This window comes from Brachyhypopomus gauderio, chromosome 8, assembly GCF_052324685.1.
Source record: "Brachyhypopomus gauderio isolate BG-103 chromosome 8, BGAUD_0.2, whole genome shotgun sequence".
Lineage (NCBI taxonomy): Eukaryota > Metazoa > Chordata > Actinopteri > Gymnotiformes > Hypopomidae > Brachyhypopomus > Brachyhypopomus gauderio.
In genome coordinates this window covers 12,562,442-12,581,443 of record NC_135218.1, presented here as the reverse complement: position 1 = coordinate 12,581,443, position 19,002 = coordinate 12,562,442, and the positions used below count along the sequence as shown (strand labels likewise).

The 19,002-nt window shown below is 39.2% G+C and overlaps 1 protein-coding gene across 2 annotated transcripts; it reads left to right on the top strand.

Moving 5' to 3' along the window:
* Positions 1–90: 90 nt before the first annotated feature.
* Positions 91–15,179, top strand: fgd5b (FYVE, RhoGEF and PH domain containing 5b). 2 transcript variants are annotated; one of them, XM_077014542.1, is made up of 21 exons: positions 91–620; positions 1,391–3,905; positions 5,032–5,137; positions 5,220–5,278; positions 6,506–6,536; positions 7,151–7,257; positions 7,383–7,503; positions 7,840–7,915; positions 8,251–8,301; positions 9,065–9,123; positions 9,484–9,555; positions 9,672–9,740; positions 10,861–10,944; positions 11,111–11,193; positions 11,278–11,371; positions 12,907–13,032; positions 13,126–13,228; positions 13,933–14,048; positions 14,195–14,317; positions 14,530–14,672; positions 14,756–15,179. In XM_077014542.1, the coding sequence occupies exons 1-21, from the start codon at positions 548–550 to the stop codon at positions 14,790–14,792; spliced, it is 4,248 nt and encodes a 1,415-aa protein (XP_076870657.1). In that variant the 5' UTR covers positions 91–547; the 3' UTR covers positions 14,793–15,179. The 2 variants fall into 2 exon arrangements, with proteins under 2 accessions (XP_076870657.1, XP_076870656.1); XM_077014541.1 differs by having other exon boundaries at positions 12,904–13,032.
* Positions 15,180–19,002: the final 3,823 nt, after the last annotated feature.

Sequence of the window (19,002 nt, the reverse complement as noted above, 5' to 3'; positions counted from 1 at the left end):
TGAGTGTACAACAGTAAGGAGAGAGAGGGGGGGGTAGAGAGAGCAGGAAGACACCAGAGGATATTGCCCTTTAACTCAGTCATTCTCAGAGCCAAGTGAGAACTGCATATGCACTTGGTTCCGTGCATGGAGTGATAATAAGGAATAATACGCAAGGCTTTTTTATTTACTAAAGAGCCAGAAGAGGGCTGTTCCTACTTACACTTTTAAGCACAAATTATGTGATTGTGTGAGTTGGTGTATCATAGTCTTTGCTTTACTTCTAAAATTTTTTGTTCAACTTTATTGATACTAAAATTAGAGGCTAAATCATCAAAAGCGCACATCCTACCTCTTTTTTCAGTTTATCTGGCCCTTTTCCTCAGGAAACAGTACAAGAGGAGACGCCTCCTATCCCGCGCTGAAAGCTGGAGTAGTCTCGTGCGACAATGTGTGCGCGCTGCGCGCCACAGCAATCGCAATCCAAACGCAAGTAATATAGACCAGGCTTATTGAGCTATAACTGTACGTTACAACGAAGTGCTAAAAGTATATTCGGTTCTACTGCATGTTTAATCTTCATTTGGAACAGTCGCTTCGAAGTGGAATATCACACAGACCATGTGCGAAAATGAGTTCAGGTGAGTGTATAATTTAAGTACGCCAATCAATTTTTTAAATATAGAATGTCAGTGTATTTTATTAAACTCGTGCTATACATGATTCAGCACGGACGCGCAGTTTAGTAGCTTGTACATTTTTAGAAAATCTTACAAGACGAGGCAATAAGTCGTAAGTCGTTATTTTCCTGAAGTCCAATAAGTCCCGGATAAATTTTTTAATGTATACTTTTTTAAACGTGGCCCAGTGTTTTTGCATTGTGCTTAGGCCATGTATCCGAGTAGAGGAGGGTGCTTTAATTTATTGTTCATACTGTTGTACAATACGTTTTCAACCCATACGACAAAGACACATGATCTCAAGTGTGAAAAAGCACGTTACATGTTCGGTCAGAACTTGTTTAACTGGGTGTTTTTTTACCCAAGACTTTAGGCGTGAATTGTAGAAATGTGATGAACAGAATTATGCTTTTTTGTTGTTACTAATGTGTGTTTTAGGAAGGGTCATTATAAGAAAATCAACAAAACAAAAAGAATGGTAAAATAAGTGACACTTGGCATCTTCCACGATTTGGAAATTTTGAAATTGGTTAGAACATTACTGAGACTCCATAACTTTAGATTCCATTAATGGCTAAATACGGTAATAATATGTGATAACGTGAAAATGTAAATTAAAAAGCTTCCCAAATTTTTTTTCTTTTTGTGCCGATAGACCATGAACATCTACATTGGTGATATTTAACATTTAGTACCACTGCTTAATTTAATTAACATGTTGTGTGTTTCAGAATTACAGGAACATAACCTGCTGCACACATCACAGACTCGGTGTGTTTCTAAGGGGCAGGTTGGCATGCCAATGTCAGAAAACAGCTGTCATTACAAGGGAAGTAAATCAACCATTACTCCCAACCCAAGATCAAACTCCCAGCAGTTGACCAGCTCAAATATTTACTTGAAGAGACACACTAACAAAAACCTAAAACCAAAAACTCTCGACCAGCATATACCTAAAATCCATCGGAACAAGGTGCTCAGACGATGGAAGGAATCAAGACAGAAGCGAGATCTAGAACAAAAGGAGGAGTCAAAAACATGGAAGGATGTTGAACAAAAAGAGGGAGCCACGAAGGGGGCGGAGTTAACACAAACAGATAAGGAAGATCAGGATGACGTGTTGGAACCTGGAGAGGAGTTAGGCTGTGGAGAGGAACTAGCACTGGGTGGTGAGTTGGACTGGGAGGTGGGTTTAGAACAGGGGAAGGGGTTTCACTCGGTGGAGGGCGAAGATCCACTGGAGCTCCTTTCAGACGGAGAAGAGGAAGTGCGAGGAGTGGTAGGACAGTTGAACAGGGAAAAGGAAGGGTGGGAAGTGGTTGGAAATACTAAAACAGGATCACCGAAGGTTCCTGTTGATGTTCGCTTTGTTGTGCGGTCAACTACACAACAATGCCACAAGCAAACAGTGCACAAAGGTGGGCCAAATGTGAATCAAACCCAGACGTCTGTAATGTTATATGACAGAGCATATATTGACGGAGCATTATTCAGTGATGAAATGTTTTCAAGTAGGTTTTATCAAAATCAAATATATTCAAAGGAAATTAACACCAATGAGTTGTGCTTGGATAGAACGGACACAGTTTGCATGTTCCCAGATGTCTGTGATGCAGGTGAGGCATTGGCAGATGTCGATGGACTTTTTGAGTGTGATCTCTTTGAGCAGAATAATGAACCATCTCGGACGACAGAGGTAGAGGAGGTGGGTGATCATGGGGATACAGTGATGCTGTCTGTGGAAGAGTGCTCAGACAACTCAAATGGTTCATTGTCTTCATCCATGGAAGAACATGGTAAAGAAGATAATAAAAATAATAAAGAGCTGCTTGGGAAATCTTCCCAGGATATACATCCCACCATATCTCAGGATTCATCACAGACGGATGATACATTTGATCTAAAGTCTGAAAGAGAAGCTGGTATTCTCTCTGAGTCCTCTCAGCATCCCCTTTCCTCCTCCTCCTCGCTGTATTCTTCTGAGTCCATGACCACCTATGATGAAATGGAAAGAAATGATCCCAGTCCGAGTCATTGGAGTAATCAAGAGAAGCCAGAAACAGAGCAAGCTGCATTGTCCAAGTCTACAACAAATGACTTCAGTATGACTTTTGAACTGGAGTTACCATTTGTCTCTTCAGGTGTTTGCTTAAACCCGATACACAATAAGTCACAAGAGACACAAGTGGAGCAATGTGATGGGCAAAAGGAAGAAAGACCAGAAGCTCAATATGGTCAGTCAGTCATGGCAACAGAGGGGTTAGAGGCTCACCTAGAAGAGCATGTGTACGAAGAGACTGAATTTTCACATTTTCAAACCAAGCCCTTCTTGCAGAGCAGGAAGTATTTAATGACTCGTTCCATATCTGTGGAAAGTCCCACTAATAGACTGAACCAAATGAGCCCCACATTATCAGGAAAGGAACGCTTAATGCTACACCCACAATCCCACTACACACACAGTTTCCTCGGAGATAGCTTGCCTACTTTAACAGGCTCATTAGGATGTCTCTCACCAGGAAGTTCCTGCCCTTCTAGTGATCTGTGCTTTAATACTATGCAAATACCACCTCCTTTTGAACTGTCGTCCATCACGAAACGGCCGATCAGAAAGAGTACTCCTGCTCTGCCAAGTGACGTATCAGCCTCCTGTAGGAAACTTGACTTTGGCTTTAAACGTTACTTTTTGCCATTGCGCTTTCTACGGAAATCAGAAAGAAGGAGCTTGGCAGATAATCGTTCAGTCTCCTCTAGGTCCTCTTCAGAATCAAGTCCACAAGAATCTTGCAAAAGGTTCAATTTAATCAGGCAAAATGCAGGCCCTCCTGAGCCTCAAAGGGCACATAATTGTTCACTACCGTCGTCCCCGTCTTCCTTCCTTTTGCGGAAGAATACGCAAAGGCCAGGTTTAGCCACACATCACAATAACACTGTTGTAACTGCTACTCCCAGCTCATGGGATATGTTTGGGATGGAGCCAGATGACTTTGTTCATGCCTCCTTTAGCAAGCCCCTGCCCTTTTTGAAACCACGCTCTTTCTCTTCCCCCAATGTTGACTCCTCAGTGTATGAGAATGTATTAAATACAAGCCCCCACTACGAGAATGTGCAGCTTCGCCTCTTACATCCTTCCAATCAGAATCAGAGAAGTCAGAGTTCAACCAATGACATTGATGGTTATGTCGATATGAGCAGTCTACCAGGCTTTCAGAGCAAAGGCCAGTCATCTGAGCAAGAGACGGAGAGGTACAGTCTTTCGTTTTCATAGATGTGAAAAGTGTATTCATAGGTTCCACAAATTAATGTCACTCAAACACTTTGCAGTTATCCTACTTACTGTCTAGGATATAAGCTTTCCCAGTAGTCATTCTTTGATATATTGGTTAGTTATTGGGATGTAGTCTAAGTGTATTTGAGATACAGAGGGTGTTAGGAGCTGCTGTTTTAACTCTACCCACATGTGGAACATGTTTGGCTTAAAAGTAAAAGACTGTGAGGCAGTCTTGAGTTGTATTTGTTTATACAGATCTAGTAGATTTATTCTCCTGAGTGTTTGACCTGTGACATTTTTCTAAATGTCTAAATTAAGCAGGTAGATTTTGTTCACCTGCCTAGTTGATCTGTTCAATCTATCTATCCAAAGAAGATTCTAGGGACATAACTCCACTGTAAGAGTTGTAAAGATATTCAAAATTGTGGACAAAGTTTTAAAATTTATATTTTGGACTGAGGTCCTTTTATCATCTGTACAAGCATTTCAGTATCCTCCAGGATAATGTCGAGACAGCATATGTTTTTAAGGATCTTACACTAATCTCCTATAGATGAGACAAAACATCAAATACATGTTCGTCAGGAATGGGGAAATTATGAGAAGGCTTGCTGATTGGTTTGTTGAATGCCTTCAGAATTAAGGATTTGTCATTTCCCACAATGGAAATGCATTTTAATACTAATAGACATTGTATAGATGAGGTGTTTGTATTGCCAATTGTTGCTGTGACAGCAATGAAATTAGGAAACTCGAAAAGAATTGATCTACACTCTGAACTTTAGAATCCCATGGAATGAATTTTTAAAACTTTTCCCTCTTAAACTACCGGTAGTTCCTCTTCATGCTATTTCAGCTGCTTGCACAGCTGATGAAGGAACTTTGCCCTAAAAAGTTATGCTTCTCTGGAAACTGTCTACTTCACTAAAATTTTTAATATCCCTATGTATTTTACTAAAGTACACTGCGGTTACCTGGAATCTTCTACTTATTCTTCTTCTTCTTCTTCTTCTTCTTCTTCTTCTTCTTCTTCTTCTTCTTCTTCTTCAGATAGATAGATAGATAGGTGTCTTCAAAATTTTTCACATTGTGTCTTTTTAGTGCCTACACTATCTGCTCTCCCAATGTGCGGTCTGATGGATCAGTGAGTGTGTCTTTAGGCATGACTTGTACTAACAAGGATGAGAAAAAGTCTTCTGAAAGAGTGGTAAGCCCTGCTTGTGTGCCTCCGAGTCTGTGTACATGTGTGTTTAAGTAGAGTTTGTACCAATGCCTTCTTTTCTTTTCAGACTGTAAATTGTTCTAGAGCCTTTTATACTGTGAAAGAACTGCTAGACAGTGAGACACAGTGAGTATCACATTAAATTTTTTTATCATTTTCAGCAGTGTACTTACAGTATGTAATTTAGTAGAATAATTAAAATACATGTGGATATTTCTGGCCATTTTCATAAAATGTACAGCTAATGAGTGAATTAAAGGCCGTTAATCCACAGATGAAGTACACTGAGACTGAGCTTGCAACCTCCTGAAGTCCACAAGGTCATTGTTAGGGTTGAGTGAAGAGCATGTCCTGAGAGACGAGGGAGGAGGGAGGAGATAACACTCAAACTATGCACCTCCATTTCAGACTGCTGAGTGCACAGGAACTTAAATGGTTTTCTCCTGTGTGAAAAACATATGCTCTAAGAGCCATACAGAAGAATGACCTGTAATTCTTGGAGGTGTGAATTGTATGCAGGCAGTCTTGATCATCTGGAAGGGTTGTCCAGATAGTCATCTTAAGCATATGCATAGCACGAGTATTCTGCATGTGTCAGATGAATTATTTATTTATTTAGTTGGCAGCTCCAATGCAGCTATTGGGATTTTCAGTATTCCTTAGTTATCTGGATATATGGAATGATGATGAACATATATCAGTGTAAAGTAGAATGAAAGAGGAAAATGTAGGACAGTGGAAAATTGGTATACAATGTGAACTATGTAAGAAACACACTCACCACAAAAGATGGCCACAGTACACTGAAGAGCTCGTTATGTTTGCCCTGTTCCTAAAACTCTCAACTTCAGGATGTGCTGACTCACTATTTGGCACACAAGGCACTGCAAAGGCTAAAACGAGAGACATTACTACAGCATTAAGTCATATTTTATATAGACATACAGAACCCAGTGATGTTGTCCACAGCTGAGTTAATACCAAATACATTAAATTAGGTTTTTTTTGTATCTGTACATCAGATGGGGACTGAAATCTATTTAAAAATCACTTATCAATAAATATATAATTTAAATTTTAGAAATTCTAATCTCAAGAGCTAAACTGTTAGTTTCAGAAGGCACCCAGGTTTGTTTGTGTTTTGATCTTAATATGTTGCTTGTATGGTATGATTTTTAAGGACAGTATTTTGAATCACTACACTTCAGAGAACAAAAAAGGTGTATGCAACGTGTTTTCTTATAAATGTAAACTGCTTATTCTATAGTGACATAATAATTTGGTTATTTAATGTGGACAGTTGTGGCATTGGATATAAATTTTGTGTGTGTTTTCCTTCTGTCTTTCTCTAAGGCACGTGAAGACTTTAAAGCTTCTGAATGAGGTATGTGATGTGAGACGTGTGTGTGTGTGTGTGTGTATTTATATCTTAGACAGGACAAATGTTTTATCAAGATTACAGCACCTATATTATCTGATATTAATGATCTCAGTCATATAATAAAAGGTTCTGGGAATGGTAAGTAAAATGGTCTTTAATTAAGGACTTTAATTAAGAGGTTTGTCCTTAATTAAGGAGACTAGTGTGGCAATCTCTAGAGCCCGTTCTCCGACTTGCCAAAAAAGGAAACATTTTCTCTGCTTTAATAGTGAATTTAATCTAGTGAATTTGTATGCAGCTTAGATTCTTATTGTTCTTCCATCTTCACTCTTTGACTCTTCTGCTCTAGTTAAAAAGTCATTGCTTAAAATTGCTTGTTTGCTTTCAGATGCATCAGCTGCAATGAAAGCTTAGCTAATTTATATGTGATGCTGTCTGATTGCATTGTCTGTAAGCAATGCTTGTGAAAACAAAGCAAGTAGAGCTTCAAGAGTGTTTTTGTTATTGCACCATGAGGAGAAACTTATTTTCTATTAGCCCAAGGCAGATAAAGGCACCGGTCTACCAAGCTGCTTTTCAAAATGAGTACAGTGTGTGCATGTTTTTGTAACCTGTAGAATATGGATGCAAATAAGAGGCTGGTAGAACTTTGGAGTGAATTACCTGCAATCTACTCACTCCACCAAGACCTGCTCTCCCAACTGGAAACCCGTATCAAAGAGTGGTAAGACAACAAATTAGAAAGTTAAATATCTATGATTGTGTTCAGTCTGTTCATTCATCTTTTGTTTGGTTTGGTGTTTTGATTTTTGTCTTCCAATCAATTCTGCTGTTCTCTCTTCTAATCAGGGATCAGAATGAAGGCATCGCTGACATCATCTTGGCCAAGAAGGTGGACTTTTCTGTTTTTTCTTCCTACATCAGTCACCATGACAACAAAATTAAGTCTCTGGATCAGATGGACAGCACGGTGAGATATTTTCTGCTTGAGTAAATGGGGATTGACAAAACCTTAAGTTTTATAAACTCTTTCTTTATTTTATTCTGTATACTATAGAACAAGCCAGTGATATAAATGTAATCAAGCTCTGTTATGGAACTCTGTACAGGAGCCAAGGTGAAATTATTGCTTAAACATTAATCCATAGACCACCATTAACCCATAGCTGCAATCTGGGTTCAAGTTTCAGAAATGTCCTATTCAGTTGATAATTGGACTGAATAGGATGCACATGCCTAGACATGTGTACGCGTGGCTAGTGACTGTATGTATGGCTACTACATGGTGGCTCAAATCTCTCCACAGGTGGATGGGACCTGTCTGAAGCAACAGTTGTTGCAGGTGATAGTGAGAGTTCTACAGTACCGTATGCTGTTAACAGGTAAAACATTAAACCTGTCAGCCATGTTTGCCTGGACATGCCTTAGCAATTACACACATTCCATACCAGTTAGAAACAAATTGACCAGCACCAGAACATCCCTGAAACAAACTCACCATCTACAGTTCAAACAGATCTAGTGTGTGTGTACCAGTGTAATAACTGGTTTTAAGTTACACATCTCTTATGTGCCAAACTCGTAATGACGCCCCAGACCGTTATTTCCCAAGCTATTTCCCAAATATACAAATTTGTCTGTAGTTATTTCTATTGTTTCTATTGTTGTTGTTTTGTTTGGTAATTCTTTCTAACACCTTCCAATTTACCTTTGCCAGATTACCTGAATAATATTTCACCAGACTCCAAAGAGTATGAGGATGCACAGGGTACGATTCCATTATGGACATTTTCTCAGTGTAATTTACCAGGGGGACCAGCACTACATCCGTGTACATGTAAAAAAAAAAAAAAAAAAATATATATATATATATATATATATATATATATATATATATATATATATATATATATATATATATATATATTTAAAAAAAAAAAATATATATATATATATATATATATATATATATATATATATATATATATATATTTTTTTTTTTTTTTTTTTTTTGATTGGACTATGTTTGACTTAAAGGATACTGGACTCGCATTGACATGCACTCATAAATCACAAATTTTAGGTCTCATTAATGACCAGTGTGCTCTTTAAATATGGATTGGTACTAGGGCTATGATGTTTTACTACCCTATCGGTGTCTTAATGTATCTGTCGTTTTTGTGGTAACCATTTTGGCTCTCATCACTGCAATGTATAATTAATGTGCTCAACATGTGGGCTCATGTCAGCAGTCCTTCTCTTTACTGATTGGACAATATTGGCTATATGTCATATCTCGGATTTACTTCCACACATGTAACCATTGACCCTCACATCCACATTTTGTTTTGCCTGTCATCCCTGATACAGCTAGGTTTATCATCAGGCCGTGTTGTGTGTGTGTGTGTGCATATGTGTGTGTGTGTGTGTGTGTGTGTGTGCCTGTTGTGTAGTGTGTATCCTGTTTGTGGATGATGTGGGTATAATTGTACTTCTGTCTTTGTTTCTTGTGCTTTTGTTCTTCACCTCAGCTGCTTTGGCTATGGTCTCAGATGTAGCTGATCAGGCAAACAACAACCTCAAGAATGGAGTGAGTTGTGCAGTGTGTGTGTGTGTGTGTGTGTGTGTGTGTGTGTGTGTGTGTGTGTGTGTGTGTGTGTGTGTGTGTGTGTGTGTGTGTGTGTGTGTGTGTGTGTGTGTGTGTGTGTGTGTGTGTGTGTACTGTTTTCCAAATGACAATAGAAAAAACCTGTTGTAACTCAGTGGGGCCAATCTGCTTGTTCCCCTGGGGCATTTTTATGCACAAAGTTCAGGTTTTATTATAAAAAAAAAACAAATAGCTAAAGGATATCCTTTGGTGTAGCCATAGCAATATTTAGCTAGTGTATCGTGCACTAAAGGGAGTAATAATGTATGGGTGTGTTCCTTTAACTGCTTGTTTATGTCTCAGGCGGATCTCCTGCGTCTGGTCCGTATTGAGCACAGCGTTCTGGGCTTGAAGAACCTGCTCCAGCCTGGGAGGGTGAGACAGAAAGTCAACACTCAACATGACCCTTTTAGACCCTCAACCGGTCACATCAGAATCACTAAATTAAACTGCTTTGTGTGTGTGTGTGTGTGTGTGTGTGTGTGTCTTAGCTGTTTGTGAAAGAGGGAACCCTCATGAAGGTTAGCAGGAAGAGCAAACAGCCACGTCATCTGTTCTTGGTATGTTACATTATTTTATTTAAGAGTTTCAGGTGTACAGATACTTGCTTTCCACTTTTGGTTTCCTCACTTTTTAGTTAATGAAATAAGTGACAACATATAATTGTCAACAAGTGTTTTTTATTTTTTTATTCAGCTCTATTGTCTGGTCCTCAGCTTTTCCCACACTGTCAGTGATGTCCTTGGGAATTTTTTTTTTTGAATCGGATTTCCTGGCAGGATGTTTTTGCTTCAGCAGCCTATGGTGTGTGTTTGTGTGTGCATGTGTGAAAAAGAGAGAGACTTGAACACTTTTTTTTTTAAGCTTTTCTCAGTGATAATCATTTAGCCACTCAGAGAAGAGGAAATGCTATGGCAGTGATGGGCAACACTGCAGAAATGTGCTGTTCATGGTGACGGGCATCGACGGAGCAGCACGAAGAATGTGGGGCAGCATCTAAAGCTTAAATTCACTGATGTTTTTGTGTGTTAGTGGCAAAAGAGTGAAAAGAGCCGTTGTTCTTTAATTGTATGTCTGTCTATGGTTATTTGTGCTTCTTGGCAAACGTCTAACTTGAAAAATACTAGGTAATGACATTGACTCCTGTAGTTTAGTAGTAGTCTGACTCAATGGTATCTTGAATTCTGGCCTATCTGTACTATTACCTAGGATGAATTCTGTGATCAGATGCAAAGCACTTTATAAGTCGCTCTGGATAAAAGCGTCTGCTAAATGCCTTAAATGTAAATGTATAAATATATAAAATTGAAACATTCATTCATTCATTCAAGAGCCAATCCTTATAAAGTTCTTCTGGATTAAGATCAAACAAATCTTGTAAGTTAGTAATGACCAGTCATATCTATACAGCTGATGCTATTAGATGAGGTAGCATACATCTGTGTGTATTTGTACATAAAATAAATTAACATTAGCCTTTTGTATGCGCGCCCAGTGAAATGGCATTGTGGACAAAATGCCGCTTCTCATGCCCTCTTGTGGTGGATCAACAAAGTACAAATCCAGACTGAAACATTGAGATGTTAGATCGTCATGTATAAATGGTCATTATATCAGGTCTGTAATTTGGCACTATGTGGGCTTATTTGTTGCCTTTCGTTTCTGTGTTTTGTATTGCAGATGAGTGATATAATGCTTTACACATACCCTCAACAAGATGGCAAATACAGACTCATCAACACTTTAGCACTAACTGGGATGGAGGTAATGGAATCACAATGATTTATCAGCATGCAGTGCAGAGTTTCACGATGGTTTTGTTGTACATAAACAATCACACAATCCTGTCACAAAACAACACAACTGCAACACTGAGGTCATGCAGTATTAAAGTATTAGGTACATTTAACAAGAGACTATTTGCTCCCAGGTTACTAAACTGATGATGGAAAATAATGCTCAAAATACCCTGAAGATTGAGGTGAAAGATATTTGTATCACTTTATCAGCAAGGCAAGTAACATGCACTCTCACACACACCTTACATAAACACACCAACCTACATGGGTATTCTGATGTACATGTTTCTGTGTATAGCTCTTCTATTGAGAGGGATGACTGGTTTGTTACGCTGAATCGAGCAATAACTGACCTTGGTTCATTGCTGGAAGTTCCATCTGGTGGTTTTCAGGTGAAGTGATCTCTAATTACTTTTATTGTATATGTAGAAGATGAATACCTTTTACTTAATGGCAGTAATCTGTTCTACTACACTAGCGCACACAGTATAAGTGATCTTGTTCAGTGCCAACACGCATAATGTCTACAAAGATCAGTGGGAGAAAAAACAATTTATTTGTTTTCTTTCTCCTTTAGTAGTGTGTGGTTCAGTTGTTTAATGACACTACCCTTACAGCAAAAACCCATTATTTGAATAATTAGAAAATATATTTTCTATTAATTTATTGAAACATTTTCATTAGGTATAAGAAGAAAGCTAATCTAAACCTAACAATAAAACTGTTTTTTAACAGTTTAAGTTGCCAAGTTTTGTCATTTCTTTGCTGGCTAGACTGTGAAATTGCCTTATCACACATTCCCTTAACATGCAAACTGCATGTGTTTCCTTATTAGTCGACTAAGAACCCTAAATAATGGGCTAAATCAAATGCCCATACAGTTTGGAATGTGATCGTCCTGGCTATCTGCCTTTTGAGGTGTGAATGCAATCTGGCAAGAGAGAGTAGTGTTGTGTCTAAAAACGCTAGCTTCTGGGCTCTTGCCAGTGCAATGTTGGTGAGAGCTGGTCATGTGACAGAAGAGAGAGACACACTCACTAGCAGCCAGGTATAGATACAAGAATAGCCTTCTTGGTTTTTTTTTTATAGCTCATATATGTGCATCTAGGTATTGCTAGCTGTAAAAGGTGTATTATGATCTTTATCCAAATTACTGTAGTGTTACTCTTACTAATAACAATTGTTAAAAATAATTGTTACTTGAAAAGAGTTTGACTCTACTGCGGCGTCAGCATGCTCCTTCTTGTGTTTTGGAGTGTGCAAAGCTTTTGTGTTCTGGACCTTCAGATGAGTATTGAATGCAGAGGAATATGATGTTTGCTGAATATCCTCATGAACCACATTGAGCATTGTGATGAAGATATTGATCTCCACTCATCACATGGTACAGGTCAACAAAAGTGGACATTGTGAATATTGATGTCTGTACCCATCTCGTAGTGATCAGTATTTGCAATATAACCCATTGCGATCGGAACATGGGGCTGGGGGTGATTAGAAGTCTAGACCGCAGAGCAGACTGAATTGAACGTACCAGGATTGAGTCCAAAGATGAGTGCAGTCATTTCAGAGATGCTTGGAAAGCTTGTAATGGCCCACAAGGCAGTTAGGACGTCTGGCAAACCCATGAGCCTGACCAGCAGAGGAGACACATTGAGCAGATGGGAACTCCTCCTCCACTATGTAGCTGAGAAATTACGAATATTCATTAAACATCTCTGTGCATCGCAAATCCACACTACGGCATACTAAGTAACATGTAAGCATGAATGTTTCCCAAGGACTTTTCGCTGGTACACATGACTGACGAGCACCATAAATACATTAGAAACTGATAATGTAATCACTGCAGGGACCATTACTAACAATAAGTCTATAGGAATAATTTTGTAATAGTAATTTTTTCTCCTTTTGGATTGGGCAGAAGCCAGGGGTGTGTCTCGGAGAGAATGCTCCGCCCATGGTGTCCGTCTCACAGGTAGCGGTGTGTATGAACTGCCCTGTTCATTTCAGCCTCACACACCGAAGACATCACTGCCATGCCTGTGGCAAGGTAAACACAAACGCACACAAACACATATATACACACTTATAATTTACTCATACTTATAGTTTACACATTTTCTGCACGTTGCATTGATCACAGGTTGTGTGCAGAGACTGCTGCAGGAACAAAGTCCCTCTAAAGTACATGAAGAACAAACGAGCCAAAGTGTGTGATAAGTGCTACAGCGAGCTGTCCAAGCACGGTACGCATCATCAGGAATTTAGCCGCAATGACCTCATCACACGGCAGGAGATGACCGTGACGGTGAAACGCGCAATGTCTGTGAACAGCAGTGGCTTAGGCCTTTAAACTATGTTGTATGGATGGCAATTCAGAAACGCAGTCCTTCATTTCTAATTTTCTGTCACTAAAATGGAAGAAAATGTACTCACCACCCACCTCATTCAAAACACGTATTGATTGATTCATCTTTAGCGTGTGCAGTGCACATGCCATCTGTACAATTTGTGTGACACATCTTCTGGGACTCAGTGGTCAGTGTTTGACCACAGGACTGCTCCTGACTCAACCGTGCGGTGACACTGCCACGTGGAATAGTTCCAGACACTGCGCTGTGCCTGACACTCTCAGACCAGCAGTACGCCACTGCCATGTTAATGTCACCACCGTGCTGCTCCACTACCCAATTCAAATTGGGTCAGCGGTGGTCATGTGGTCAAACACTGAGCAGTGATGACCGGGGCAGAGTGTGGCTGACAAATTGTGCATGAGAACAGATGGGCTACAGTCTGTAAATGGACATTTATGAAATGCACCTATAAAACACCTAATGTAGTGTGTGGTGAGTGTTACCATAAGAGGACGTGTCTACTAAAGTGTTTGTGGTGGTCTGTTGTTCAAAAAATGTTCCACATTCAGACATTTTTGTCAAATGTATTTATTCAGAAGGAGGTGTTGCCATGGTAACTGAAAACTACAGTCGTCCGCTGTCAGCTGTATTCCAAAACATTCACCCTTCCAGTCTGTGGAGGGGGAGGAAGGGCCAGGTCTCCTTTAACCAGGTAACCCCCGCACTGCACTGATCTGGCATTCTGTTTAGCTATGACAGGGTGCTGTGGATGTAGGTAGGCCATTAAATGACCGGTTTTACCCTTCTTTCTTTGTTGTGTGTGTGTGTGTGTGTGTGTTGGGGGGATTTGTTGTCCAGGTGACGGAGTCAGATGGGGAAATGAGTGGCACTCTGCAGAGAAGTCGAAACAGTAAGCGCAGCTGGAAGAGTCTATGGTTTCTTCTAAAAGATAAAGTGCTTTACACGTACCCCCAGCCTGAGGTAACCTACAGTTACTTAAAACGACATTTAAAAGCATCCAATGAAACAAATATTATTTCCCTCTCATTCTCTGTCTCACTCTGATCTGATTGACACCCTCTAATCTCTCAATCCCCCTCTTTCATTCCTTCTAATCTTGCCTTCTCTGTGTTTTATTCCCTCAAATCTCTTTTTCACTCCCTCTCCATTTCTCTCTCTCTCTCTCTATCTAGGAGAGAGTTGCCTGTGAGTCCCTTCCTCTGTTGGGTTTCTCTGTGAGGTCAGAGAATGAAGGAGACAGCAGTGTGTTTCAACTCTACCATAAAGCCACACTCTACTACACGTTCAAGGCTCAGGACATGCACACCGCACAGAGGTAAAACACACAAATGTACACAACATGCACCAACAGTGTCGATGTGCAGATCACATTCATGTCGGTTGTGTGCTGTTTCTAAGGTGGGTGAATGCCATGGAAGAGGCCACAGTTCTATAACAACTGCCATCTTGGAAGGGAAGTTTTCTTCAGCGCTTATAAGACTGAGAGACTAAGAAGAACATTGAGCTAAAAATCAACACATCGCAGATGAGTAATCCTCAAAGACTGAATGTAGTTTAAAGGGTCACAGCGTTATGTTAGCGTGGAAACTTTTACTTATTGAGATTTTGTTCCAAGACCATGCTGTTAACTAATACGATGAGATGGAACCAAGACCATCTGATGTCACATACTGCTTTTTCAACTTTTCTAAATCCTGAAATTCATTAATAATGGGACACTTCATGTGAACACTTTATGTGTAATCTTTTTCCTAGTTTCTAAAATTCAAGGCTACATGAAATACCATCTGTTCAATAAACGTTAAGTTATATTATGTTATAATCATGTTGTATGTTATTAGTTTATACATTTAAATTTTTTTTCTTATATAACTTTTGTTTTGTTCATAATAAACTTTTTAATTGAATATAGAGGCAAAGATTTCACATATTGCATACATTTAAGTTAGATTGAACTAGAGTGTCTAAAATCTTAAATCATTAAGATAAACAATGAAAAGTATTTCTTAGAGCATTAAGTCCTTATATTTTTCAATAACATATTGCTCAAACTTTTATTGATCTGCTTATTTCTAACAAGAGCAAACTGTCTTTCTATAAATGTTACACAGTAAGTGTGAATTTTCTGTTTACCAGGAAATCAGACAATAGATTACACATTCATGGGGCAAACACTCCCTCCCACCTCGACGAGTTTCACCATCATTTGTGACACACACGTTTAGCTTTTGCAAAGCTGAGTACATCAGACATGCTTTCTGAAATACACAGTACATAGCAGAGCCGCAGTGGCTAATTGGGAGATTTGGTAGGGTTCCCGATGTGCTGGCTCATGTCAATCTCAAGTTTGGACTGGTCAGAATGGGAAAAATTATTTTGTGAGCCAGGTTTGGGCATGAAACTCCAGTGCTGATAAAGGGGTCCAATACGGCCCTGGGACAAAGTATGCAAACAAAGGGAAATACCTGTATTGATTTTGCACTAATACAAGAAATCTTGGGTGTTTGGTCTTGGGCGGTGTTTATGGTTAATGGTTTCCTGTGTGGTCAGCAACAACACAGCATTTATCTTCAACAAGACCACAAAGTAAAATTGTCTGTAAAATCTTATTTGTAAATCATTTGGGGAAACTAGGCTACATTGTAAATTGTTAATTTAAACGATAAAGGTGTGGGATTTAGGGAACATACTGCATGGATTCCCCGCCACTTAAACTGAGTCCAATTAGGGGTTACAAAAGCCTACAGTTAAATTGTTTATAGACTGTTATAGATCTCAAATTTTTTGGCATCCAGGACACATTTTCAAACCATTCAGGCTATGTCTTAGATCTCACTTTAAATCCTCTTACTCAGAGGCTGGACGACTTCTGAGAGGTGGTTTGCTCCCTAGTGGATAACATAAATAGCAAATTTTTTCATGATTGGCACATGAGGTAGTGCTGCTTTAATTTCTCCACTTTAGTGCCACCTGTGACCTCTAGGTGGCAGAACACTGCAAACCCAGACCCACAAATTGAAGAATTATTTAAATGTGACATTGCTGGTTCAGCATCTGTACGCATGTGTATATCAGGATATAAAAACTGGCAGTCTTATTGAAGCCAGAATTGTGATGACATCCTGTAATTAAACATATTTAAAGAGAGTAATTAAAAAGGCCATCATGGACATGAAGAGAAATGGGGAGGGAGGGAGTGAGAAGATGGCAGAGAGGAGAAGCAGTGTTGCCCTGTTTCCCATTTCCCACGAGAATACCTGACCCAGAAAAGAGTAAGAGGAGGGGGTTGAGAGAGGAGTTTGTTTTCTGGAGTACCTGAAAGTTACGGGCACCTTGTCCCAAATAAGGTCCACATTCATCATTCTAACTCTTTCCTTTGCACTTTCCAGTCCTGCGTCACTCTCGTCTCTCGCTCCTGTCTGCCCGTTCGGCCGCGTTGCCCTCTTCCGCGCCACCATCGTCTGTCTCGCCACATCCTCTGGGCTTATCTGCAGTTCATGTGTGATTTGCTCACATAGCTGTTTGCTGTTTCGGCTGTCAGCAGTGAGAACCTCATCTGTAGCCCACAGATGTATTGTCTTAATTAGGTCAGTGGAAGAGATGTGAACCAGTTAAGCAGAGGATGACCATGCATGCCATCCAGAGGTTCACCATTAGCAGCTGATTAAATCAGTGCTCAATCTCACAGACATGTTTTGACTCTAAAGCCTGTGTTAGACACCATCATAACCAGAACATTTAATACATTTTTTGACTGTAGGTAGGCATCGTACCTTGATGTATTTTAACTCCAAAAGTCAATTTTGAAAAGGCTATTAAAAAACATAAATAAAAGAAAACTGAACCCTGTAGAATTTGAATCATAATTATCTAATAAAATCAATGAATGGCCAGAGTAAGTCCTCAATTAGCCTGTTTATAAAGCAGCCCAGGTCTGTGCTGTCTTCTCGTGGTCTATGGAACACCATATAAACAAACCTGTGTACACACTTCAAATGGAATCTATTGTTCATGTCCATTATACCTGTGCATTAACATGGCAATGCTAATTACACTGTTTATCTTATCATGTGATGAACAGCACACAAACATAAAAGGCTCTTTTCAGAAGATTCAAAATTAGATTCAGGTATCATAAGAAATAATGCATATGTCAAGGTTAGGAATCCTGTTGCATCTGTATTTTTTACTTTAGTTTTTTTTACTCAACGTATACACTAGTGTATATGTCTAGGTTAGTAGTTGTATTGCATTGATCAATCAATTACAATCAATTTTAACTTTGAGATCTGTGAGAAATAAAAATAAAAAATGCAAATACAAAGCATACAAATCCAAAACATATTTATGTGGTATTGTAAATGTTGTGACGATGTGGTTTCTAAGTGGAAAAACTAGAATTAAATGTGAATGTAGACTGACTAGAATGTTCAACATTCAAGGACATGCATGCAACGCGAGCATGTTAAAGATAAAACAGAAAAGACATGCAAAGAATGCATAAACATGAGAAAGAGAAGGGAAGAGAGGGCTGTCCTGTCACAGTGACACTGTCCTGAAGTTTCTGGGCCTTACGAGCCTTATGTCCTTCTTCACTGCAATAGAGGGAATGTGTGCTGGGTCCTCATCTCTGTACACTGGGTAAAATGGTAGTGCACTGCTCTAGCAGTCGCTCACTAATGTGTCATTTTGGCGGATGTCAGATCTGATCCGACTCTTTCTGAACCACCACACGTGCACTAGACATGATTTTAAAAGTTAAAAGAAATTTTAAAAGAAAGCCTCCATTAAAGGCTTTCAATCATTTTGCTGAGCAAAGTTTTAAAATACTGACAACAGTTCCTGCTGTCTTTTTAATCTTTAATGCAGCAACAGGCTGCTAGTGTACTGATAGCATATGCTGGTTTTATTAGCTCATGCCTGACTAAACCAGACATTGGAACCTTTTTGTCTTCTTAACATCCTTAACATTAGGAAATCCTGCCTGTTTATTGATGAATCATTTCCTTTCGATAATTATTATTTATAATTACTGACAAGGGATTGGAATGCTTATAAATTAAAATAAAGAATCCGGTTTTGTTCAGCTCTGTTCCTCAAAATATCTGATTTTAATTCTAGTGAATGCTCTAGTGAAGGCATTTTATAGATGTTTGATTCCACACAGGGGCTCTGACTTTAAACATTCACAGTTAAAATGCTCTACTGTACTTAAGACCACCCACCTTTTAGTCTGTTCTACAGTCTAATTATGATGACAGCTTCATTATCAGCATGTTTCAGATTTCTCTTGGGAGGGTTTCTAAACCCTCCCTAACAGGGAAGTCTTTAATTCAGATGAAGATGAAATCCACTTCTGCAGCTGTGAGCAGCAGATAAAGAGAGCTGCTCTCTTTTGATTCTCCTGCTGACCAGACATAGACACGTCTCATCTGTTGTGCATAGAATGTTGTTTATACAACGCTCCAAACTGTGTATGTGTGGCTGTATCTGTAACTGCGGGTTAAGGGGTGATTATGTAACATGTTTTATTATAAAGTCAGGCACGTTAAATTTAGCTTGGCATAATTGTCACAGTAAAACTTCTCCAAGTAATAAGATGAACGTGTGGCTGGCAGACATAATCTGGACTCAGTTTCAGGTTT